The sequence below is a fragment of the Rhamphochromis longiceps genome, linkage group LG19, assembly GCF_057381845.1.
Source record: "Rhamphochromis longiceps isolate RC_006_pf linkage group LG19, R_longiceps_female_GT1.1, whole genome shotgun sequence".
NCBI classification, from domain to species: Eukaryota; Metazoa; Chordata; class Actinopteri; order Cichliformes; family Cichlidae; genus Rhamphochromis; species Rhamphochromis longiceps.
The window spans coordinates 31,439,508-31,465,950 of NC_140575.1; the positions used below are offsets into that span (position 1 = coordinate 31,439,508).

Genomic DNA, 26,443 nt, shown 5'->3' on the forward strand with positions numbered 1-26,443 from the left:
CCTTGTGACCGTCAGCATGCAGTTCCCCTACAGACCTCCTTTCCTACCCCCACAACTTTTTGTAAACGCTGATGGAAGAAAACTTGCACATTTTATTATTATTTTATTATTGCACATTATCTTCCACACCAGCACTCCGTCGGTTTCCTGAAGTGATGCCATAGTGACCAGACGCTGGTGTTATCTGCCTTGCAGGCTGTATTTCGGCAGCACTGTGCAGTGGCGCACTGTTTTTTTGTTTGGCGGAGTCACAGCGAGGCGGAGCCACCCGATTGGCTGGACTGCAGGGCGGAAGTGCGTCTGGTGTCCCAGCTGTGCTGAAAACAAAACAAGACAAGCTGCGACTGGTGAGTGCTCGAAACGCAGAGGGGTGTCTTCTCCCTGGCGTTAAATAGCATCCGAATAGATCCGCGGACACCGTGTCCGTGAGGCGGCCGTTGTGTTCAGCGCGTGTAAACCGCTTGTTTTGTTGTCAGCAGTGGACACAGAGATGTGTGGCTGTCCTTGCGCTGAGCTCACGTGTGAGCTGTTGTTATGTAACACAGGCTGAGCCGAGCGTGCGGATACTACAGCCAGCCTGAGCTGTTGTTGTGCTGCACTGATGTTGCACAGCTACACAGTCGCTTTTCTTTACTGCTAATAAAACGTGATGTCAATCGTTTTTCTTTTCTTTTAAGCCGATGATGACCTGCAAATGCTCGTAAATGCAGCGCTTTCTACACCGCTGCAATCAAACACGGAGCAATTCCGGTGATGATGAGCCCACCACGAATTTATGCTGCTAGACTTAAAGGGGGGGAAATCAACCTAGTGATGTTTTATAGCGCTAAAGCTATTGTGGATTTACTTTGTGATTGTTGCGAGGAGGTGGTGGGTTTCTGTCTTTGTTTGTGTTTTTTGTCCCATGTCTTTAAAAATGTGGTTATGACTGCTACTTGGGTCTACTGAAATGGACCTCAGTCATCATGCCTGAGATGGTTGGGGAGGTATAGTTCATAATGCTGCTGATACACAAACAGGTAACAAATTACTAGAAACACATATAACTGCATTATTAAGTCCCTCCGGAGCGGTTTCACTTTGCAACTCATTCTCCAAATGAAGCCACAAACCATTCTTTCAATAGATACTTCCATATTTGGCAATTTAATGGTGCTCTCGTGACTGCAGGGTTTGGCACATCATTTATGTCTTCCTCAAACCATAAGAGAACCCGCCCATAAAGAAAGAAAGCAATTTTGTATTGATTTGCAGGGACAGGTGGACCCCAGCTGTCCTAGCAGAATGCCCACTGCTGCACTAATGATTACATAATTATAAGAGTAGAAATATATGAAATAAAAAGGGAACAATGGCGTGTCGTTTAGTGGCAAGTCCAGCAAAGTAACAACCTGCAAATACACTATTTCCATTAGACTTTCCCAATGAATGGTTTGACTTGTTGTTTTCTTTACACCTTGAATATTTACACTCACGGGCACTTTATTAGGAACATCTTGGTAGTCCTGGATTGGACACCCTTTTGTTTTCAAAACTGCCTTCATTTTTCATGGCACAGGTTCACCCAGGTGTGCTGTGGTGTTTAAACAATAAAAGCTACTGAGGGGCCCAAAGTGTGCCAAGAAAATCCTCCACACCTTTACACCACCAGCAGTGGTCTAAGTGTTTGATTTGATTTCAAATGTTGCAGGAAAAATGGGCAATCATGAGACCAGACAACATTTTTCCAGTTTTCTACTTTTCAGTTTTGGTGACCTTGTATGAACTGTAGTCTTAGTATCCTGTTCTTAGCTAACAGCAGTGTCATCCAGTGTGGTTTCTGCAGATTCATTCAGAGATGCTCTTCTACACATCTTGGTTGTAATGAGTAGTTATTTAAAGTTTCTGTTGCTTTTTTATCAGCTCAAAGTCAGTCTACCCATTCTCCTCTGGCATCATAACCCATTCCTTAGAGATGGTTGTGAGAAAATCCCAGTAGATCAGCACTTTCTGAAATACTGGGACCAGTCGATGTGACTGCATTTAAAGTCACTGAAGTCACATTTCTTACCCTTTCTGATGCTCAGTTAAAACTTCAACAGGAATACATCTACATGCCTAAATGTACTGTGTGATTGGCTGATTAGATATTTGCATTAACAAGAGGTTTGGCATGTGTGCCTGCTGGCCAGCGAGTGAAGATGCTGATAATCAATTAGAAAAGTACATCGGACGTTTCTGTTGTTTCATATAAACCTCTAGCCTGCGCTTTAAACCTGCAATTTAACATGACAAGTCATCCAAAGAGTTTAACTGGTCACTAACATTTCCATTCTTTTCCAGCACCATGATGGATGAGCTGGTGCAGGACCTGGTATCTGCACTGGAGCAGACCTCAGAACAGAATAAGCTAGGAGAGCTGTGGGAGGAAATGGTACTGAGTCCTCTGCAGCAACGCCGTCAGATCCGCCGTCGCAGAGGCCGTAAGCGTTTTCGCGAGTCCACCCTCTACCCGATAGAGCACAGGCGATGCTGGATCGAGGCATCCGAGTCCAGCTTGGACGAGGCTAAAGAATACAGGGAGAACATCACTACTTCTGTGGCCAATTGCAGTGACTCTGACGATATGACCGCATCCACCCGATGGCCGTCCCTCATGAGAGGCTCAGTCAGGGCGAGGCAGTCCTCCTGGCCAGAGTCCGACTCCTTCACTGAGAATAACCCCGGACGTCCACTCAGGAGGCGGAGGAAAGTTAAACGCATGACCTCAAATGTAACCGTCAGACTGCAGTCCACTTTAAAAGGTTCTGGCTTGGACAGGAAACAGAGGAATAGGCCTTCTAAGGTGCGGCATCTGTCAGGATCAAAGAAGCGGTCTGGTGGTTGGATGGGAGCAGACAGAAAGACTGAAAGAGCCAGACTGATGGGAAAGGAGTGCTGGGAGAGAAAGAAAGAGCACAGAGATGCTGCAGACGAGAACATGTCTGATGGGTAATTTTTTACATTTTCTTCTTTCTTTGAGGTAAACCCAACTTTTGGCCTCCTCAACCCAACATTAAGAGTCGTATTAAGCACTTTGGACTCATTAATTGTGAAAAATAACATTTTCAGCTTTTCGAACCCAACATTTAATTTACAGTTGTGCAGCGAGCAAAATGTTAACCCTGCCCTTGTTTAAAGAGTCTCAATTTAAATCATGCTGAAAAAGAAGCTCAAAACTCTAAAAGCCCCTTTTACCCTTTAAACTGAAAGTTACCAAGGCAGTTAAACCCATAACATAAAAGTCATGGGCATAACTACTATCAGACAGAAGCAATTAAACAAGGCGACATTTAGGATGATCTATAATGCCTGTCTCCATCTAGCCAGTTGTCAATATTCAGCATGTCCTCAACTAAACCGAAAAAAATGTATCACAATCATGCCACTCCGCTTTAAAGTATTGAGTTGACATTAAAAATGAATGATAGAGTCTCTTCATCCTCATCTCGTATAGCTGAAATGATCATCAGGGAGGGATCTTTGATAGTTATGCCTCCGGGCATCTGCCAGCTCATTATTTTCTTTCAAGAAATATTGTCACAAATAAATGAGTGACTTGGCGTGGTATTGATTTGTTTTGAAATGAATTCCTGTCTTGGGCTGGGTAATTAAAGCTGTGCCTGTCCCACAGTCCCAGAGTGCACCGTCTTGTGCGCATTTTATTTAGCAAAACTAAATGTGGCTGTAACTGGCAGCAGAGAGGGACATTATATTACTACAGTAAAGAAAACATTACCATATGTTGCTTTAGCTTAAGCCCAAAAACTACCAATGACCTCAATTTAAGTTTCATTCACCGCTCTCTGTTAAATATACACATTTAATAGTACTGTGTGTTGAGAAGTAAATAAAACAATTAGATTATTTCTCCTTGTTTTGTACATTTAAGAGGCGTTAACATGTACAGAGGTAGTTTTTGTATCTATAAATGCACCTATGCATCTGTAAATTTCTTTGCATTAGATTTTTATATATGCTTCAACTTAATTCCATATTACATTATGGTTATTTATCTTGCAGTAGTAGGTACTATACATCCATATATCATATATAACATGTTCGTTTTCAGAGAGGTCGTGCCACTTATGATCCAAACTCTAAGCCTTTATAAGATGTAACTGAGTAGGTCATTAAGAACTGAAAGCATCCCCATGCAGATGCCCTGCTATAAAAGCCCAGTGTGTAACATGTTTGTTTTTACTGGGTTTTAACATGCGAGTCTGCAAGGATTGATTTGCTTTTGGACTGAGCCTCTAGTGGCCACTAGGGGGACTGCAGTTTTAGGTCCTTACAAAGTGGCTTCACTTTTCAGGCCCCAAGGTTGCTTTTTTTTTTTACTTTGAAGATCATAGTTGCACAAACTAAACAAGGTGACACCTGAAAAACTGCTTGTGATTATAGCTAAAATGAGATAGTCTCTTAGTACCCCTAAACAAAATGGTACAAGGCTATGAAAGCCTAGTTTGTTTAATGACTGATTTTTACTCTAATAGATGCACGTCTTCAGTATCTAGGCAGTGGTGCATGTCGGTGGCATTTATTTGTCATAATAGAAGTGTTTTTTGAGTACACCATGTCGTGCTCGGACTTCTGAATTTTAACATTTGAATACAATAGCAGAGAGTAGAGAGTATTCAGGAAGCAGATTCAGACACGGACCTTGACTCAGGAGGCAGTAGCTGATATACACACACCCTATCCCATTTCTGTACATTATAGTCATTGGGTTGTCAGGGATATAATGCTACAATACAGTTACAGTTATAATACACAAATGCTTCTCAGTGCTGGTCAGATACACAGGAACAGAGTCGGTTTTTTGAAGCGTCGTACATCCTGTTTACCATTTCTAATGCCATCCAGTGGACTTTCATAACATATTTCCTTTGCTGATCTCATTGTCTGTTGATCACATAAAACATGTGTGAAGAAGACATTTGAGGGAACCCATAATGGGACGGAGAGAAGGCTTTACATCTTCAGGTTTAATTTGTGCTGACCTCCCTAGCCCCTAAACGGTACTTGTTTTCTTACTTTATGGAAAAATCAATAGCCGTTCTGACAGAAAACAGCTCCGGAGAAGAAATAAATGGGAGCACCATGGCACGCTGTCAATCATTTCTCACTTGCACAACGCCACCACTGTTGATTGCTGCTCAGTAGACTGCCACACTGTACTGAGGGCTGAACAATCTAATGGTTAAGTCCTGGCAGAGGCAAAAGGATATGAACAAATGGCAGCGGTGATGAGGGGTTGACAGTGGTACAGCGGCTATATTTATGCTCTGAGAGTGTACGGTCCATTTGATGTCAGACACTCATGACATTCTTGTAATGTCTTTTGAGTCACTTGGACTTTTTTCTTCTTTCAGTTTTGATTCATTCCTTTAACCTTTTTCATTTGGAGCCTCTGGTCTTCTAAGATCTCCCTCATCTCAAGGTCACTCGGCTTGTGTGCACACCGAGCAGGGCTTTGCCTTCAGCCACCCAAGTGCAAGGAGAGCAGATGTTGGTAGCTCCAGTTGGGCTCCACATCCTTGATTAGACGTGGCTCAGCCTGCTGGCAGTGAGGCCACCTGGCACCCAGGCTGTCCCAGCAAGCAGGCCTCACCTGTGGGTAGTTGCTGTCCCGGGCTCGGCCTTGGTCTCCAGCTGTGTGCTGCTTCTGGTGTTGTTGATTTCATCCCTGGCATCAAAAGCAAACAAAATCTACTGTGGGCACTTCTCTCTTACTGATATCATTTACATTTTAAAAACTCAGTGAGGAGGGCTTTTTTTTGGGGGGGGGGGGGGGGGGGGGGGGGGGGGGCAGCACGGCATCTGCAGAAGTTAATTTTCATAAATCTCTGAGACTAATCCAATTACTGCAGCTCAGGGAGGGTGGGATAACCTTATAATCAGACACCCATGGAAGAGGGCATGGATTTGGGTTGGGGCGGCTTGTTTGAAGAGCCCACAGATCCATTGTTATCAGCACTTTGCCCCCCTCCGACTCTGCCTCTTCTTTATTCCTCTGCAGAATGAGCCCAGGCTCAATAAATGGCGGCTTGCCTGTAATCTCTGTGCAAACTGGTCTGCCTCTCCCAGGAGCTGAGGATTATAGCCTAATGATTAGTGCTCATCTGGATACTGTGTTTTGCTTCAACTCTTTGGATTGTAATAAGACAATACAGCTGTGAGGGAAGCTAAGTCCATTTCTAAGTGCTGGAATGCAGTTTTTTAATTTCGTTTTGCCCTTGTCTTTGTTTTTTCTGGGCATATTTATTCTAATTATGGTATTTATTACAGAAAAGTATTGTTACATTTGATCAGATAAGCTGCAGTTTCATGGAAGGATTTTCTTGCTGCATGCAGCGAGACAAAACCAAGTTTGCTCAAAACGTTTGTCAACTTTTCTCAACAAAGGTCAAAGAAGAAAGAAGAGGTGTTTCTTTTGGTCCCAAGAAAAATGGGGACCTCAATTATTTATAACATTAATTAGAGTACTTAATGGAAACGGTCTCACATCGGCCCTATGCTGCTTCAAGCGACATCACATTACACCTTTAATACGGATAAATACTTAATGGGAGTCTCTAATTAATTGTTTATACTTGTGATTCTTTTTCAAACTTTGCACAAAATCCCACAATATGAAGCAAAACAGATTTCTTATTTGAAAATGGGAAAGAACATCCTGAGAAATTCCTGTGAAAGGTAATAGACCAGAGCATAAAAGGGGGGTGGGGGGGGAATGCAGGTGTTGGCTGTTGTAGAGCTTTAGGCAGTGTCCTCCTCTGATGTTGTGTGCTCCAGATGCCAGCTGATATGTCCAGAGGTGGGGTACAGCTGAGGAGAGGCCGGGGGAATCGGTGAGGAGAGAAGGTTGAAGGGGAGGGACGGTTTAGGACTGCTGGGTTAGGGCAGACATCTTCCAGATTCTCTGGAGAGGCCTGTTCCCTCTCACATCTGCTTCCTGTGGATGTTAGGGAAGAAGCTGCAGGACCATCTGGCTAGGGAGGCAGACAGGCTGGATGGACATTTTCCTGATCCTGTCATCACTGACAGGCTTCTGCAATATGGCAAAGCACCATATCAGCGCATATCCGACCCTCCAGCTCTCTCCTACAAGCAAGGTCAGCGTTGATAAACAGGAAGCAAAATGCAAGCTGGTCAAGAGAATTAAGCGCCGTTTCTTTCAAAAAGTTGCATGAATACCAATTTGACTAATTAAATGGATAAACCAGTGTGTGGCGCTCAAGCTGATGATGATATATCAAATATATGCCAAAATATATATTTCCTTTAAAAAAAGTGGTCAGACAGAAGCTAATTAAAACAATTAGTACTGTGGCTGTTGGAAACTGGTGTGTGTGTGTTAGAAACCAGTCACCCAGGCTTACTGGTATTCAGAACAGTACATGCAGCGTGTAGTTAATCAATAAACCCATGTGCTACATGTATTTAAAAACAACGGCAGAAAAAATGGCCTCTTTCTTCATCTCTTACTGCTCCTTCCTTATCCTCTGACCTTGAACTGTCTGGAGGTCCCAGTTTGAGGAGGATGAAATGTGAAAAAGAAAGAAAAGCCACAGTTATTTGGGTGAGGGGCAGGGGGCACAGAGGGTGTGGAGGGAGCGTAACGGGGGTTGCCCCGAGGACGTGGGGAGGACCGGCAACGGAGCGGTCTGTGCAGAGGCAGCCCACGCAGCAGATGTCGGCCAGTTGTCGAGGCGGCACGTCTGTGGGTCGATCCGCGTGTGGGGCACACCCAGAGGGAGGGGCGGACAGGGGAATGCGTTTCGCTCTCCTGTCATCCTCCACAACGCAGGCCAGATTAGATTGGAGCTGACAGCGGAGGATATTCAATTAGATTGTTCATGTCACTCAGTGGCTTCGATCAGAGTCTCTCCTGATGCCTTTGTGTTTGCTATCACAACAAGGGAGATCACAGCACGCTCTGTCTCTTTGTGTCATTTCCATTTATGTCGACCTCTAGATCCAGACTTCTTCATTATTTCTATTATTGAATGTTGCATGTTAGATACTGACATTACAGGAGATAGCCATTTTTGGATTTTCATTGTTCACTTTTCAGATGCTATAGCATTGCCTGACCTAAAGAATCTACGAGGTGACAAATCAAAGTGCAGTTCCCGATCCTCAGATTTTTATTGATATTGACGTTAAAGAAGGAGTTTCAATGGGAATCATTCACATGTGATGTTTTTTCTCTTTGCAGGGAAACCAGCAGCACATGCAGCAGCGACCCTGGTCTGTTCACCAATGATGAAGGAGGACAAGGTATTAAGAGACAAATATGTATTATTAACATGGATTCAAACTAGAACGATGACGAGCTGTCATATTTGGACAATACCCTGCTCGGCTATGAGGGAATGCTGGGGCTAGAGAAGGCGGTTTAGATACAATGGGCCGGTTGCTGGGCACCCAGGCGACTCTAATAAGACGTTGTCATGTCGTGTTAATGAGCGCCGAAGCCTTTGCTAATCTCATTAGCCGTGGTGGGGCCAGGCGGCCTCTGATTTAACAGTTGTCACTACACCTTGACTGTGAGAGGCATGGTTCCTGTGTACGCTTTGCTGAGTGACAGGTCTGAGAAGAGCTCGCCGTCTGGGGAAAAGCCCGGTGCTGTCTGGTAATGCGTAGTTAAAGGAGTAGTTCACCCCGCAGCTTGTAGGATGCTAAAAATGTGCAGTGACTTAGCTTCTCTCAGACATCAACACAGCGTTAAATGAGAGTTATTGTAGCTTATGTCTAATATTTACTTAATGTTTTCAACAAATTGCTTGACAATCTTCATTATTGTCAGAGTGATTTGCTAACTGATGGAAGATCTTCCCTTCCCCTCTGTGCAGGTGATGACGAACAGAGTGACTGGTTCTTCGAGGGGGATTGTGGAGTTGGGACGGGTGTGGCTGGCCTGCTGCCCAGCTGGGACTCTGACAGCCAGCTTCCCCTTGAGGACAACCATTCCTCAGCCGCCTTTCTGCAACCTGCACGACTCTCTGACCGAGGTTGCAAAGAGCAATTCTGTCTTCTAGATATAGTATTAGATTTTGAAACGCTCGAGTCTGCATCTTTATCACTGCAATAAAGCGCTGTTGAATATTTGACTGGTACCACGTCAGTATGTAGCGTTGGTCCGCAAATCACTACCTTGGCTTACAGGAGACACTTGAGTTGTCCTATAAATTCTTTTGCTTGTTTAAAAAAAGAAGAATGCTATAAAATCAGAATTTTTGATTATATTGTTAGTGTAACCAATTCAGTTTTTCCTTTATTCATGTTTTTGCTAAACCATAAAGTGTTGTTTTTTTTGTGCCATTGCAGGGTATCATTCACGTCTTAAACGACTGGCTGGCTCTGCTGCATGCTGCGTCAGGAGGGATAGGAGGCGGCCTCCCAGCAAGGTTAAAGAAAGCTTGAATTTCCCTCTTCAATAATTACCGTTGCACAGTTTTCGTGTTTTGTTTCTTATTGTACATCTTTGATTCGTTTTTCATAGGCCAGCAGCATGCCAGTGTTTGTAGAGCGACTGAGACACTTTTCCCAGGATCCTTACCAAAGAGAGTACGAAAGTTTTTAAAACTATCTTAGAAACATAACTCTTAGACATCAACTGTATTTGTTTCCATGATCGTTTTTTCTTTATCTCCTCTAGCTTTTGGTTGCCTTCTGTTGGAAAACGAGACCGAAGCCAGGTGTGCAAGAATAACACATTTTTTTTAGCTTTATTATGTTTGTTTTTTTTAAATAAACTGCATATTCTAAATATTATTGATTCTTTCATTTTTACAGATGAACCCTTTGTGCCCATTACCAGTGTGTCCTATTGACATGGTGCCAGAGAGCCCCAATCTCAGATGTTCCTCCTCGGTCTTCAGAAACCGGTAGTTGATGCTGTTCACACGCCTGCACCATTCAGTCCTTTTAATCAGAGCTCAATATATTGATGGGGGAGTCAATGACCAGCTCACTTAAGTGAATCAGTTACAGAGCGTTAATTGGAGTGATTTCTGTTCAGATGAGACTCTGTGTGTTAACCTTCTCCTTCCTTATTAAAATGACCGTGTGTGTGCGTGTGTGTGTGTGTGCGTGTGTGCGTGTGCACGTGTGTGTGTGTGCGTGTGTGTGTGTGCGTGCGTGTGTGTGCGTGTGCGTGTGTGCGTGTGTGTGTGTGTGTGTGTCAGGAAACAACTGTTTTCCCTCTTGTGCCTGACAATTCACTGAATTCATTTCATGCTTCAAAGCTGCAATATTCACATTGTAACTACTCTAGAAGGAAATTAATCGTCATTCGATGCTTCATGTAAACTATTGGCAGTGACGTGTAGGACTCAGAGGTACACATACTGTAACTACTGTGTTTACATATATTCTTCAAATATATTACTACGTAATGCATTTGAGCCATTCCTCATTCTGTTATATTTTTCTAGAAAATGGGAAATGTGTGTAGAGATTTATTGAAACATTATGAAAATACAGTATATAAGGTAAAAACAGTCTGTACAATTCGAACAAGCTTCAAAGTCAATTTTTGATGTGTGTGTGTTCAACACAGCCTGAACTCTATTAGGCAGCTTTCTGAAGACTACTTTAAGTAGTCTTCAGGAGTAGTTCTCCAGGCTTCCTGAAGGAAATTCAAAGCTCTTCTTTGGATGTTGGCTGCCTTTTGTTCTCACACTACCTCAATAATGTTGAGGTCTGGGCTCTGGGGAGGCCAATCCATGACTGATAGTTTTTCTATCCAGGTATTCTTTAACTGGATTTAAGTGTGTTTGGAATCATTGTCAAGCTGAAAAATTAAGCTGTTGCCAATCAAATGCTTTTCCAGATGGCACTGTGTGGTGGCTCAAAAAAAGGAGGACCCACTGCACATCATGCTGTTTTGTTTTGGCTGAAAGAATCTTGTGCAAAAATACAATTTATATCTTTCAAACCGTGTTATCTTTGGCAATTTCCATAGAATTGGCTACAGAAATAGGAAAAATTGTGTTTTTACAACAGGCTGCTTGTAACAAAGTGCCTAAAGAAGCAATTTAAAATGGTTTCTTTGCTAAGTTGTCTGTTATGCGTAGACAAAAAACTGGTTCATCTTTTCAAATAGGTGCATTTTTATGCTTGAATGATTCATAGGACAGTATTATTTGGCCTAACTAGCAAAAAACATTCCTTTGGAAATGGTTGGGTACAAGGACTGGACTGAAAATGAGTGAAAAAGCAGAAATCCTGGAGAAATCCTGCTTACTATATAGCTGGGCCTTTTTTCCTTTTACGCTTTGCAACAGATAACTTTTTGGCAAATGAAATGAAATTCTGGTAACTAATACTATTTTGATGATGATGATTTATATAAATAAAAAACCCGACGTAAGTATGAGAAATGTATTTGGAGGAGTTGTACTGTGTAAACCCCAAACAGATGGGGTGTGCAGTTCTATGCAGTAAACTTCAGAAATGTGGAATCTGCCCCCCAACCCCCCCAAAAAAAAAAGATTTTCATAAAATTAGGGAAAAGTAATGAACTATTAAGGTGAGAAAATAATGTTAAAGTTTAATCCCAAACAAAACATTGCCTGTTTTGGCCTAAAGTCTGAGCTAAACTTACAATAACATGCAGGTGGTGCTCTGCGTCACTTTAAATCGTTTTCAAGGTCAGCGTTTGCAAATGGAGAAATGCTACATGTTGACATAGTTGTAATGCAGATTAATATGCTGGCATTTCTGGGACTGCACGGAAACATTTAAAAAGGTTTATCCAGGAGATGTTTGTCAAAGCATCACATCGCTCCCAGTCATCCCAGAAACTGTTGGATCTGCATGGGGGACTACTGAGAAGCCGAGCAGCCCTCTTGGCTTCGAGACTGTGGGACTCCTCATTGTATTGTTTTCACTCTGCCTATTTATGGCGCATTCTTAATTTTGTTTCACACGCACTCCTTTCCTCCCGCTCTCTTGGGTTATTTCACAGAGCGCTCCGTGGCTCCTTGATGAGGGGCAGAAACACGGCTGCTATGAAAAGCCCCCGACTTCTTAAGGCTTTCTTTCTAAACTGGCCCTTTCTTCTCCACCTGAAAGGTTCCTTCAGATTCTAGTTTAAGGCATTGTGAATACTAATTTCTCTCTATTAAAAAGCCCTCATATCCCTGCCATGCTCTCATTTGAATGACAGACTCAGGGGAGACCTCTTAATTCCTTTATAGTGGGATTCAAGACCCTTCACTTCAAAAAGTATAAATCATACTCCCAAATGAATGAGGGAGAGGGGGATTGACGAGAGGGGCTTCTGATGTGTCCCATTGGACGGCACGAGCTGAATCCATCTCCCCAAGCTGCTCAATTCCGCTCTCCAGCGAGATGGCAGCTTTGTCCCGATGACCCAGCTTTGCACACATTGCACCCATTTGGGTACTTTAGACTTTCTCCACAATGCTCTTGCATACAAACAGTTAGAAATGTTGTTCGGCATGACAACGAGAGCCGTCGCTCGTGGCCGTTCTCGACAAACTTTAGACAAACCGTCAGTTTGTGATTCGCATAATTTGTTTTGTAACTCTCACCTGTGTTATAAGTTTCCAGCGCTCAGCCCCCATACCGCACGCGTGACTTTTCTTTGTTTAGACACCCTTGAGAGAAAGTGAATTCTCCGTGGCCAGAGTTTGAGCATTTAATCTTGTGCTGTATTGTTGGGATGATATTGTGATTTTTGTTGTACGCAAGCCGACAGCAGCAATCACACATTTGATATTAAGTGATAAAGGCTGCGTAAGGTTGCATGCCATTTATCCTCGCATCTGCGCGTGAATGGGCGCAATGCTTTGTGGGATTTTGGCTGTAATGCTCTGAGCCGCGTTAAAATGCACAACCATCTCCCACCTGAGCCAGGCGGCAGCAGCTTTTATCTATTGACTTATTTATTCCTAAATGACACTTGTGCTGTGAGATAAATCATAGTCTTATGCCATCCCTATCCCAGTTTTCTTTTTAATTGTGAGATCACAGTGTCAGCAGTTAGTATATTGGTGTGAGTGGCCTATTGATTATTGATTTGGAGCTATTGATTATGTTCCCTGGAGACCCTAATCCTTTCTGATTCATTTGAATGCCTCTATTAATCTTGAGATCCTGCTCACACCTGAAGCGCCATGTAACCTAATGAAAATAGATGGCCATTTTGTAACAGCGGCCTTTCACTCCTCTTTTGATTTATTATTTTTAATTGATATATTTGCTTTTGGATGTGGGCGCCAAAATTACAATTGACCCTGTGTCAGTGCTGTTTTACCCCGCTCTCTTAGAGACTGCACTGCATTTAAAAGTGTCTCATGTGACCTGAAAAAAATCTATTTTGGACACTTTTTCCCCCTCAGTGTCCTTGTGGTAGAATTTAGTAGTTGCCGACCATCTCTGTTACTTTGTACTTGTTTTCTCTTTGCTCATTACCTCTGAGTCAATCTTTGCTTTCTCATTACAGTTTCAGTAAATGTAGGCCGTCATCTGTCAAGCTGTTAAAGCTGATGAAGAAACAGATGTTAAATAATAACACTGTTGTGCTTTTTTTAAGCATTTCTCTCAGTTTTGCAGTGAGCCATGTAAAAGGCTTATACAAAGCCTTTGGTTTCTGCTCTGAGATGAATGGTAGTGTTTTTCCTTGGTTAATGAGGCAGCTGATGGTATTCTCATGTTTGATTAGCATTGTGCTGAGTGGCTCACTGGGCCCCTGGCGGACTAGAAGTGACTCTGCATCTTAGCTCTCTGTAACGCCGGGGTGGGCGGGCGGGCGCTTGAGGAGGGGGCCAACATGTCTCGGCCTCAGCGCGAGGAGAAAAGAGATGGAGGGATGGACCACCACACATTAAGACCAAATGCATCAGGGTATTACTTTTAATACCGCGGGCGTGCCTTGTGAAATAATGCGACGTTTAAATGTGGATCGATTTTAGAATTAAAAAGTTAGTTTGCAAAGATTTACTGTGAGGAGTTCAATGCCTGAGCTCTTTATCAGGGGCGCAAATGGCTGGTTATGTGCTGTCCGACAGAGGTACGATTGAGGGATCGATAGGCGCGTGATTTACTAACTGGAGTACAGGTAATCAATAAGTATAAAAGTAAATGAAATATGCATTACTGGGATTTTATTAGAGAGGGGTAGCAGGGAGAGAATAACGGTCAGGCCATTTATTTTTATATCTATTGATTATACAACATAGAGACTTCGCTCAAAGCATGCTCCGCACAGCTCTCAACGCCCAGCGCCTGCACACCCGTCATGTGATTTATGGGTGCTGAGGTCATGGAACACGCCGCAGTTAAAAGGCTGGTCTGACGGGGCCTCATTGTAGCATGTGCCTGTTAGGGTTGAGCTTTAGGTAGCCACAGTCTTGGTTTGTACCAGCTAAAAAAGAGAGAGAGATCTTTTATGCATCCTTGTTGTTGAGCTGCCATGAATTCATTTTTACATTTTTATCCATATTTTCATAAAGGATGCTTATCATTCTTTATGGTGCTAAATTAGCTCAAATATTTAAGTCTGTCAGCGTCTCTTATCAGGGTTCACTCATCCTCTCTCTGCTCTACACAAACACTCGCACTGCCCTGATCACATCAGCTGCTGCCAACCCCCTTGTGATGGAACAGACCTTGACCTTAACTTTACATCTCAGAAGTCAGGGCTATTAAGCTCATGGGGGAGCTTTTCCTATTTCAGGGCCCCTGACATATGACACACAGGAGGCACAGAGCAGGTGTAATTTGTTTATGTGAACTCTGCGATGACTCGGGCGCTCGCACCCCAGCATCTCACATTATTCTTGTGAAAATATACATTAATGAAGAAAAATTAACACACGGCAAAGTTGTATTGAGGTGAAACGCGAAGCTGCAGCGTTTGCAAATGTGCAGCGGTTGCATTTATCGACTTTTGCGAAACTATTAAATTTCTTCATGTTTATGTGTTTATTCTAGGTCGGAGCTGCATCATAATATTGTGAGTAATGTGTTGTTTTTTTCCCTCTCTGTGTCTCACTCAGACAGACTAGTTTCACTCCAGGACTGCTGTTCACAGGAGACGTGAGGAAGCGGAGGGAAACCGAAGCTGTGTCCATCACTTCATCAGGTAACACTCTCCACCCCAGTTTAGCACGTGACGCAGCTCAGAGAATGAGGTAAAAGTATCATGTTTGAATTGCAAAAACTTTATACCTTTGCGTTTTGTTTGTTTTTTAGCCATGCTGCGAGTAAAGCTACTTCGATGTCACTGCACCTCAATAATGAACTCTAATTACTTAATTGATGCCCTCACTTTTCCTCCAGTTCCAAAAAGATTTGTTTAAATTTAGTGAATGATTCAGGAGTTAAATGTAGCATTCAAAATGGTGATAGGTGATTTTTTAACTATTTTCCTTTCTATAACACCTTTAGTTTGTAAGTTTTGCCTCTGTATAAAACCATGGTAGATTTTCTTTTATACAGTCAGTATGTAACATATATGGTTGAAGTCCGTTTTAATAGGAATTAGAGCCATTTTTACCCCTCAGCTGTAAAAGGCTGATGGGGTATAGCCATCATGCTGCTGGGCGGGCGAGTCGGGGGTGTGGACACCTAAGTTTGTAAATGCGATACCTCGAGAATGAGGTGACATAGGAGCTCCAAATACAATAGACGTAGCTCCTAAAAATGTCAGACCTCAGTTTGAATCTCAGTGACCTTGGCCTCAAGTTTAAGGTTGGAGGTCAAGATTTCTGGAATTTTCAAGTTGATACCACAAGTGCATTTACTAAATACTCTGGATGATTTTGAATCTTCAAGGTCACAGTAACATTTTCTAAAAATCTTCTGAATATGATCACTTGAGAACAAGATGATGCTGGATTTTGAAATTGATGCCATGGGTATCTATTTTCATGCATAGTCCCTCATTTTCAGAGGCTTTCAGACTATTTGTACAATTACCAAGTTGTTTCATGGCCAAACGAGGCATGTTCCCTTCTGTTTTTTTATGACATCTTAAGTAGATAAAAGATCTGAGGTTTATTCCAAGGGTCAGATTTACTAACATGTTGCACCAGCCAAAATTACTTTTGGTACTACAAGGAAAGTGCGGTGACAAGATTCCATGTAAGAGGTGAGAACTCAGAGATTTAAAAACAGATGTGAATGCAGAGAGACCCACAAACAAGAAGCAAAGCAGAACATCTCATTGGAGGAAACAGCATTTGGTGCTGTCTATGGTTTCTACACTTCAGGCAGTTAGTGTCTGCTGCAGCTTTTCAGCCATGCATTAAAAACAGTCCTTTAAAATTGAAAGTCATGTTAGTTTGTAGAGCTTGCAGAGAACCTCTGAATGCTTCAGCTTTAACGTGACTTTACAAGGTGAGAGCATTAAAAAGTGCATCATTGCATAGGAGTCAGATTTTCAGGGGGATAATAATACTGAGCCTGGTTCTTTTATTTCTGAAGTAATTCTGTTATTGTGTGTTATTTATGGTTTCTAAAGGAAAGTATGTTTAGAATTGCCCCAAAATCCCTCACTTGTAGGAAAAGCATTTGACAAACTTTTCATTTCAATGTGGCGGGGGGCTAATAATTTTCTCCTCATCTCTACATCTATACCCCCTTTTATATTTGACTGCATTTACTTATGTACTCATGAGCTGTGTTTTCCATGGTCACAGTTGCCTTACACTCCGAGCAGCCAGCGTTGCGTGTGTGCTTAGACCAGTGGAGCTGCCTTTTTTCATTAGACTGATGGCTCGGGGCCTTTTGTCTTTGCTGGATTGAAATCTGAATTGGTTTGTCCACCTTTTCTTCTCGCGTCCCCTCTGTGTGCTCCACTCCTGCAGCTGCTGTTTGTCATTTAAATAACAAATGCTGGTGGTTCTCTGATTTAGTGAGGGGTGCAGGCCTCTGATGTATATTAATATTGCTCCACAGTGCACTGTACCAGGGTCCATCATTCATTTGGATAAAAGAGGTGGAATTTAAAAACAGCCACTGCTTTACATGGATACAGATTGCATCCATTTATTGCAACGAGTGATGGAGGGGCCAGCGACTCCGTCCTTCACCTCCCAAGTGCTAAACTGCTTCACATAAAAGTTTAAAAAAAAAAAAAGGACGGACCCCTGGCCCTTAAGGCCCTCTGATACTCAGCATGCGGAACGAGGGGCATACCTTGTTTGTCAAAGGTTAACAGGCCCACGGTCTACTGTAGTCATTCTTCATATGTTATTGTAATGTAATCTTTGTGTAAAAATGATCATAAAGCTTTTTAAAAATATATATATATATATTTATCATCTTAAATAAATATATTTATCATCTTATATGTAAAAGACAGAAGTAGAGTCCCTGATATGCACATCCCCCTCAGCCCTGTTCAGAGTGTTTTCCTGCTTCTTGAGTCTAGTGCCCCCTGTCCACCATGATTTATCATGCATCCCATGTCGTCCAATGTCAGTTTCTGCAGCTGCAACTGCTCTGTATAAATCTTTACTTTGGCAGCCTGCTGCACCATGTCTCTCCTCAGTAATCTCACCTCCCACCAGGAGATGCACATTCACCCTGACAAGCTTTCACACGCTCTGTGTAAAAATTTTTGGTTTGCTGCCGTTGTGACACGAGCGCGTATAGATTCGGTGATTTATCGAGCAGAAGCGCTGTCTGGTAAACATCTTGTTTGCATGGAAAGATTGTTTACTGCATTCAGTAAAAAGCGCAGCACGGCTCGCCGTGTTGCGTTTAGTGAACACGACAGCTGAGTCTTCGAGTTAGCCAGAGGAAGTGGATTGCTGTATGTGTTAGTGGCTGATTTGAAACTCTGTAATCAGGAGTGAAAATAGTCTGCGACTGAAGGTATCCTCCAGGACTCTATAGGGAATCACTGAGGTGGTACCCAGCTGTTGCTTTGTCTTCTTTCTTTAACCTTTTAGCACCTTCACGGCAGTGCTTGAAGCCTGTTGTGGAAAAAAAAAAAGACAACAACTTATCAAGCCAGGTATCTGTTTGGATTAGATGACCACTCGATTTCTCAGCCTTAAATTGACCATTTTCTACTTTTCTCACCACCTCCATCCACCCAGAAATCCAACCGAGCCCCTACTAGATTTGGAATAAAGAAAACCTTATTTCTGCTCTATAGGATTTGAAAAGTATTTTTAAAAAAGTGATTACAAAAATGCAAAATCAAAGTTTGCAATTATAAATGTATTAATAATTGCATTGGCTTTTATTAGCGAATTGTGCATTTTAGCACATGGCGCTCATTGATGGTGAATTAGTATGAAGAGCATGTACACGCTACACAATTGGGGGATTATTTGTGAGTCAAGAGATGAATCAAGAAGTGTAAAGATCTTGATGGAATTTAATATCCTTGGCTGGCCTGACACACAGACTAATTAATTATTGCAATTTTACTCCTCCCCTGCTGTCTCGCACAATGCCCTTCATCTTTATCTCTATAAAGTCGATGCTAGTTTAAAAAAAAGCCTTAATTTCTGTAGTGTGTTAGACGTCAGGAAGATTTTGTCTAAATAAGTGCGGTTGAAGTCAGTTTGCGCTTAACCTTGTCAGACCGCTTGTTATCTTTATATGTTGGTAAGTACCACATGTGGGTGTCCATGTGGAGGCCTGCCCCACGGTCAGCTTTGCTGCCTCTCCTCTCCCCCTCTGTCTTCATGTGTCTCCTTGCCTGAGCGAGACGGCTGCGTGACAGATCACCTGCATTGGAGGCCCGCCGTGTTCCTGCCCGGTCCGGCCCCCTCTCATTAATGCCCAGGCTGGTGCGAGGGCCGTATGGCAGCACAAGACAAATAACGCTACCACTCAGCCATCACTTCTGCTGACAGAAATGCAGCCCACCGCACTATTTCGCCCTCTCCGGCTCCACTCCACACCCTGCTCTTGTCCTTCAACCCCCCCTCCGTCTCCACCTGCACCTGCCTGCACGGCTCTACCAAACTTTCATGGCGTGCTTTTTTCTTTTTTTCAACTGTTGCTGGAGGCCCAGCTTAACACTGAAACCCACATGAGTTGATGTGCTATAACCACAAACCTCTCTGATTGTTTTTCTTTTTTTGTATTCTTTCATTCTTCTGGAGGTAGATTTACCCGGCTAGACTGTCAGGTGCTTCTTGTTTGTGTGCAACCCTTCTCACCAGGAGGTCTGATTTGAACGTCCCTTTTATTTTTTATTTTCTTTTGCAAAAAGAGCAGAGTGTGTGTGTGTGTGTGTGTGTGTGTTAGTACACGGAAGAGAGAGAGAAACACAAAGGCTAATCATTAAAGAGCTATTCAGCCCTGTTCATTTAAGTGTGGGAATCAGCAGGCCCATTACTGTCAATGTGTAATTAGCTGATTAATAAAGGGGGGAAGGGGAGTGCTCCAGGAAGGCCTGCAATGATTGTTTTTAGAGAGCATCACATGAGAGCTTATTAAGATGGTAAGATGGTTCCATTCAACTTCCCATTATCGTCCACAATAAATGTATGTACTGTAATTCTCCCATTGACTGAAAACCTTTGCATTGTAATGTCTTTATTGACCTTGACGTAAAACCAGTTGAGTGCAGGTGGTAATCTTTTATTCATCATTTTTAGATTACCTTGTAATCACATTAATACACTAAGATGCTAAACCTGTATCTCTTCACATGGTACACTTTGGATGCTATTTTTATATTATTATATGAAAAGTATAGTTGCTACAAAGACGACATGTTGTCAGCATGTTTTGGACCTCCATCGTGCACTAAATGCACTAAATGTTGTCAGTGGTGACAGCTCTGGGTTGCAAAGTTTACCATGCGCTCTTTACTGTTGAGTTAATACATTCAAAATGGGATTTGGCATTTTTTTGGTAGAAATAAGCAGGGCTTAGTAAACATGTTGATTTAGATAGTGTTAAACCTGTGTATTCTCACTGAGTACTTTAATAGGTATAGTTGTTAATATGATTTTAAATGCAAATCAGCCAATCACATGGCTGCAACTCAATGCATTTAGGTATTAAAATGTGATCGAGATGACCTGGTTAACTTTAAACCGAGCATCAGAATAGGGAAAAAAGGTGATTTCAGTGATTTTGAATGTGGTATGGTTTTTGACATGAGTCAGGCTGGCTTGACTATTTCAGAAATATTTGTTCCCACATATCCATCTCTATGGTTCACAGAGAATTGTTAAAAACGAGAAAATATCCAGGTCAGTGGGGGAAAATGCCTCCTCGATGGCAGACTGTTTTGAGCTAATAGGAAGGTGCCAGTAACTCAAATAATCACTTGGTTCAACCAAGGTAGCAGAAAAGCATCTCTGAATGCACAACGCTGGACCTTGAAGCTACACTGGGCGCTACTCCTGTCAGCTAAAAACAGGAAACTGAGGCAATAGTTTGCACAGGCTCACCAAAAGTGGACAATAGGAGATTGGAAAAACATTTCCTGATCTGATGAGTCTCCATTTCTGCTGCAGCATTCAGCTGATAGGGTCAGAATTTAGTGTAAACAACAACATGAAAGCATGGCGCAATCCTGCCCTGTATTAACAGTTGAGCATTGTTTAAATGCCACAGGCCACCTGAGTATTGCTGCTCACCATGCCTATCCCTTCTTGACCCCAGTGTACCCATTGTCTGATGTTTGCTTCCTGCAGGGTAACGCACAATGTCACAAAACCTCAAATCAACTCAAACTGGTTTCTTGAACATGTCCTCAAATGGCCTCAACAGTCACCAGATCTCAATCGAGTGCACCTCTGGGATGTGATGGAGTGGGAGATTTGCATCATGGATGTGCAGTCGACAAATCTGCAGCAGCTGTGTGACGCTGTCATATCAATATTTATACACAATCATACTGTGAGTTTGAACTGAAGACGAACCTAAAGTTTTTCAGCGTAAGCATTTATTATGTTGTTTTTGTAGCATTTTCAGTTAAAGACTAAATAATTGGCAAAACACTTTATTCTATTTTGTTTTTAAATTTTACCCAGTATTTATTTTTGTTCTATATCTAAAACTATATCTATAACCTACCAAAGCAGTGATTTATAAAAGGAAGCAAGATAATTTATCAGTTGATATGAAGAAAAATATTGTAGTTTTTATGCCATCTAATGGACTAGCTCATTTAATCTGAAGTAAAACTTTGAATTCAGGACTTACATTTCAGGATTTCCACATAAAAACACACATATATTAAAGATCGGAGCACTTCCTCCACCACTGCATTCAATGTAATTGGCTGAATATGAGAAACATGAAGACTGATTATTCCACCAGCAGGAATGTTCCAACTTTAAAGCATTTTAAAATAGTAGTATTAACGTATGAAATGGTAGTTTTAAAAATATTTATTTATTTAAATGTTTGCTGATTTGATTGGAAATACAAATGTGCATACTCCTCAGCAGCAATCAGTCATCATTCCCTCAGGAAATATTAATCATTTACCTTAACCTAAACATGACCTTGACTTTGAGTTAGTATCTGGTGTGTCTTATGCATTTTAACATACTCAGACTTAAGTGTTTCCTGCTGTTTTTTCCTATTTGTCCAGTAAGAAATCCCCTGAATTTTGATCAAGTCCTCTGACTATGTTTAACCCGAATGTTTGTGTTGAACCTCAGCAACAGTTAGTCATCATTCCCTCAAGAAATATTAATCAATTATCTTGGCTGCTGGATCAGTTTGGAGAAGAAGTCATCTGGAAAGAGCCACAAGCAGATATAAGGAGAACGAGCAAAAGCACATACCAGTGAATGCTGTAATGCCTAATCCTTTGAGACAGCCCCGAGCCACAATGTCACTTCTAGTTCCCTTGTCCTATGTTATGGGACTGCCTGGCAAATGTCTTGTGTGACCGCCGCTAACTTTTTTTTTTTTGGTGGGGAGGGTGGGCGGAGATCAGGAGAGATTTATTTATCAAAGTGAAGTAGGAAAAGCAGGAAGGCATGTTAGCGAGTGCAATTGTTTTAGAGTTCCTCTGTTTTCCACGAAAATTGGTCCCGGCTCTCTTTCTGATATTTCTCTTCACTCGCGGCGAGAAAAAAGCTTTTAAGGTGCACGAGATCAAGAGAAAATGGGATCCTTTAAAAAGGAAGGTCATCAGTGAGATGTGAAGTGCGATGAATTAAGAGTTCAGAAACACAATCAAACCACCATAAGAGAAGCACAGATAGGTTTCGTTTTTTAATAACGTCTACAGTCATATGGGGGTGAAGCGGGTTTGCCTCACGTGACCCAAAATTAATATTTAACCTATTAGAAGAGGATTGCTTCAAAGTTTTATTTCCATCTACCTAAACCAGGGAGCGATCTGTGAGTCATGTACTAAATTTAATCATTTTTGAGAGGCTTGAAACAGTGAAGGGCAATGTGATTTATTTATCTTTTTGTTTGCTCTCAGTGTTTGGTTACATGTCCAGAATATGATATGTGCTTTTCTTTTTTTTTCTCTCTCCTCCTCTGCAGCTTACAACCCTTTTTACCTGGATCACCAGAGAGAAGAGGCACAAGGGCCCGGTAACACCTCAGCCCTCGAAGCTGTGGGACCAAGCGTACCTGCTTCACAATCCTCCACTTGTGCTCAGCCTGAGAGTTTATCTTTGCTCCAGTAGGACTGAATGGGACTCGAGAAGTACCATCTGAAGTCTGGAGGAAAGTGACAAAAAGAAGCTATTGTGCCAAGGAATGAAAAAGGCTTGAACTCCTATTGCTGCACAAACTTTATAACAAAGAAGTAAAAAAATACAAAGCAAATCATTAGTCTTCAAATCAGCATGTTACTGCTAGATCCAGTCCTTCCAGGTAGTATATTAAGCATGACAAATGTTAATGCAATCAAGCCTTGTTAAGCCCTCTGCCATCTCTTCAAGGAAGAAGGCAGCTTCAAGAGGCTCCTCGTTTCACTCTAGACTCGGCAGCTCCTCCTGTTTCCAAACAGAGTTTCCAGGCCACCTGCTACCGCACAATCCAACAATTATGTCCACTCTAGTTGCACGGCATTTGTCAGCAGGAACCCTGGGAAGGATGGTCAGGTGAGGATGGGTGGGCTAAGGGAGGGGGGCAGTCTGCTCTATTCTAGTGTGGCTGTCCGAGACAGACGAGCATCACAATGTTTAGCTACCACATGCTGCTACAGGGTTCACAGAGGCGACCACCGGTAGCGAGCCGCACAAAGTACAGGCCTCCTATTAGCATGGATTTGAAAAGCTACAGTTGGTACAAAGGTGCTCATTAGCACAACACAGAGGGAGTGTAGTAGCGGTCCTCGGAGGGCCGCCTCTGTTCTCTCCAGGTTACCTTCTATATTCAAATTTTGCCCAAATGTATTTAAAGTTCAAGGCCAGCTGCAGATCTGTTTGAACAGCCTGTTTTTCAGCTGTGCTGGATGGGCTGCTTTTGGAGCTGTTTAGAAGGAGCGCAGAGGCGAACGGAGAGAAGTGGAGAAGCTCTAGGAGACGGGAGTGGACATCCGTGCGCGCTGTATTTTCACCTCCCCTTAGGATATGGATTCCCCCACCTCCCGCAGCATCAGATGCATTAAAAGATCAATCGCAGCATACAGAGAGATCAAAAATATTCATACTAGCCAAGATGGTAAACAACCAGTTTATTTTTCAGAAAAAGAAAATACTGTGCATGTTGTGAGATACATGACAAACCATAAAGATACAGCCTGACTCCATTTAATAGTGTTAAAAATGCATTTTACACGGAAATTCTCACTTGAATTGAAATATTATTTTGAATGTTTTTTTAAAGGAAAGTTTAATGAATCTAAAGAAGTTACCAGGTATGCACTTTCTCTACTGATTACAAGATATCTTCTTAGTAAAGTGAAGTGCATAATCATCAGCTTCATAACGCGTCTTTTTCCGGCACTTTAAAGCCTTATTTAAGGGAAGAATCGCATTTAATAGAATGAGATTTGCCAATTAACATGAGTTATATGTCTGCAATAATCCATCTGAGAAGGCTTTATGTGATCATGTTGGAGGGGGATGACATTTATAAATGCTGTGTGTGCACACTAGTCTAAATGGATGCCTCACACAAGACATCCTGCCACAGAAATCAGTCAAAGTGCAGAGACCAGCCCACCCCTTTCCCCGTCTACTGCTGCTGCTTTTCCTTCTGCAGCTTCAGTCTGCCAGTTGTAACCAGGCCAGGTGGGAGTGCTTACGGTATACGTCTGATTAATAGGAATAAGAATAATTAGACCAAAAAAACAATAACGTGATGTGTTCTTCCCCTCAGCTTGTTGACAGGTATTGACCGTGCAGTGTTTTAAGGAGAGCTTTGCGCTGTTGTTTTATCCAACAGTATGTGTTTTGGTGCCAGGGCTCTGACAGGGGAGGAAGATGCATCAGGTCCGATACAGTTCCATTAGTAGGAGGGAGGAACACCTTACATGCCACCACGGCAATTAACAGTCACTATAATGACATCTCAGCCAGACCTTATGCCACGAAATGAATTTCCAATGGCTAGGAAATGGTGGAATGGCATCCGTGCAGCCAGTCAATTGTCCTGTTACAGTTAAGGAATCCAGCAGGCTAGTACCACTCATATTTCATCCCAGGTAAAGATTACCTGTCAGACCCATGGGAGATGTATTGATCTGTTTTCCTTTTTCCGCCAGCAATCACCTGACAAAGGCACCTAGGAGGCGAATGAATGAGTGATGCCTGGTCTGTCTGCTTCGGCGTGGTGGCTTCTAGTGTCCACTGATGGGTGGAGAGGTGATGAGGAAGAGGAGAGATAATGCAGTCATAAACTCTGTTTGAACCTCCTCTGTATGCATGCATGGCAGCCCCTTTGAGTCGAGGGTCACAGGTCAACAGGGAATTTGCTTTTTTTTCTCTCCCCCCCCCTCCGCACCTTGCTTGTCGGTAGCATTACTTCTTGCTGTGTGCACCGATGATAGAAAGACATGCAAAAGAGGCCCTCTGGTTCCTGCTGACAAATGCATGTTGCGAATCAACGTAGTTCAGCTCACTCTGGATTTCAAAAGCGATCCTTTTGGATCCGGTCGCCCTTTTAGCGACGTAATCTGGCCTTGCGTGGTCCTGCGATGATCACAGTGGCAACGATCGACGTATTTGACCATTACAGTATGTTCCCTTGGCAGCTAAAAAGTATTAAGATATTTACCTTGTTTTGTAGAATGTCAGAGTTGATATTATCCATGAAGCCATGCGTTTAAATTTGCTCTGCATAAAATGTGTAGTACTTATGATGTGATAATTATAGCTCCATTAATTAAGGATTTAGGTGCAAGAACATTTAATTCATAAATGCAATTTCTCGATAGATAGTACACTAGATATGTCTCTCTAATTTTTTTATTTTTTTTTACTATCACATTTTTAATTTCATTTACAGGGATTTAAATATATCTAGCTGATATCAGGGGCCCAAGGCAGCTATCCACATTTGATACGTAGTGAAAATAGCATCTTATCTCATAGGCTGTTATCTTTATGTTTAATAGCAGTGGGGGCATGCCTAATTGCTTTGCAAATGATCTGAAGAGGATTACTCCACCCTTAGAAAGCCTGCACCATGTCGCTAGATCTTAGAGAGACATTACAATAGTAAAGTTCAATCAAATCTGAAGTGCAGCTCTGTGTTTGTGTTAAAGTACATTCTGGGAACAGCTGGGAACACTCTGCAATGGAGGAAACTTTGCGTAACAACATCATAGACTAATCAGGATGATGGATGTTTTAGGAAGGTGTAATTCCACTAATGTAATTTGTGTATTTTTCAAGTGATAGTGGGATTTTTAAGGACATCTTGCCTTTATGCCATAAGTGATATATGTGATATATTTATTCTTCCATGTCAGTATCAAATCCATTTTGAATACTGAATTTGTGTGCAATAAATACGTCTTGGTGATCAACATTTTTTGTGGGATTTTTTTGTGAAAATTGTGGCCTGAGATTTGAGATGAAGGTTGCTTGATATGCAAATATTTACCGACTGATGTAGAAAATCTGCAAGATGGAAACAACCAGCAAAAGGCCTCTGTGTGTATTATTGTAGGGTCCACCTTACAATATAAGGCGACTGTTGTTGTTGTGATTTGGTGCTGTATAAGTAAAATAGAATTGAAGCTAAATAGTTTGATATGAGGTTTTAAAATAAACAGCGTGCAGAATCATGTGACTAGCGTGGCTAGCGCTAGCCTCTGAAGAGATAAGAAGCCTTTCCTTTTGCTGTATGATTCAAAATTTGACATATTTTTGCTGTGAGATTTAGGACCTCACAGTTTATACTCTATAAAGTGATACAGTCAAATAATGAACTGCTTAGTTGGTTATGAAAGTAACATTCAATGGCTGCTCTGGAATACTTGTCATTGCAGATTGACAGTCCCTCCAAGATTTGTCAATGGCTTTGTTGAATACAA

The 26,443-nt window shown here is 42.1% G+C and overlaps 1 protein-coding gene across 1 annotated transcript; it reads left to right on the forward strand.

Annotated features, from left to right (window-relative positions):
* The first annotated feature begins 282 nt into the window (after window positions 1-282).
* On the forward strand, window positions 283-25,950 carry LOC146647141 (G patch domain-containing protein 2-like). The gene is made up of 10 exons (XM_085391268.1): window positions 283-347; window positions 2,323-2,970; window positions 8,243-8,304; window positions 8,880-9,038; window positions 9,355-9,434; window positions 9,530-9,594; window positions 9,686-9,725; window positions 9,823-9,914; window positions 15,057-15,142; window positions 22,495-25,950. The coding sequence occupies exons 2-10, from the start codon at window positions 2,327-2,329 to the stop codon at window positions 22,638-22,640; spliced, it is 1,374 nt and encodes a 457-aa protein (XP_085247394.1). The 5' UTR covers window positions 283-347; window positions 2,323-2,326; the 3' UTR covers window positions 22,641-25,950.
* The last annotated feature ends 493 nt before the right edge of the window (window positions 25,951-26,443 follow it).

Coding starts and splice junctions, on each gene's coding strand:
- LOC146647141 (XM_085391268.1), top strand. CDS start 2,327: ATGATGGATGAGCTGGTGCAGGACCTGGTATCTGCACTGGAGCAGACC. Junction 2,971..8,242: donor GACGAGAACATGTCTGATGG/GTAATTTTTTAC, acceptor TTCTCTTTGCAG/GGAAACCAGCAGCACATGCA. Junction 9,595..9,685: donor CAGGATCCTTACCAAAGAGA/GTACGAAAGTTT, acceptor TATCTCCTCTAG/CTTTTGGTTGCCTTCTGTTG.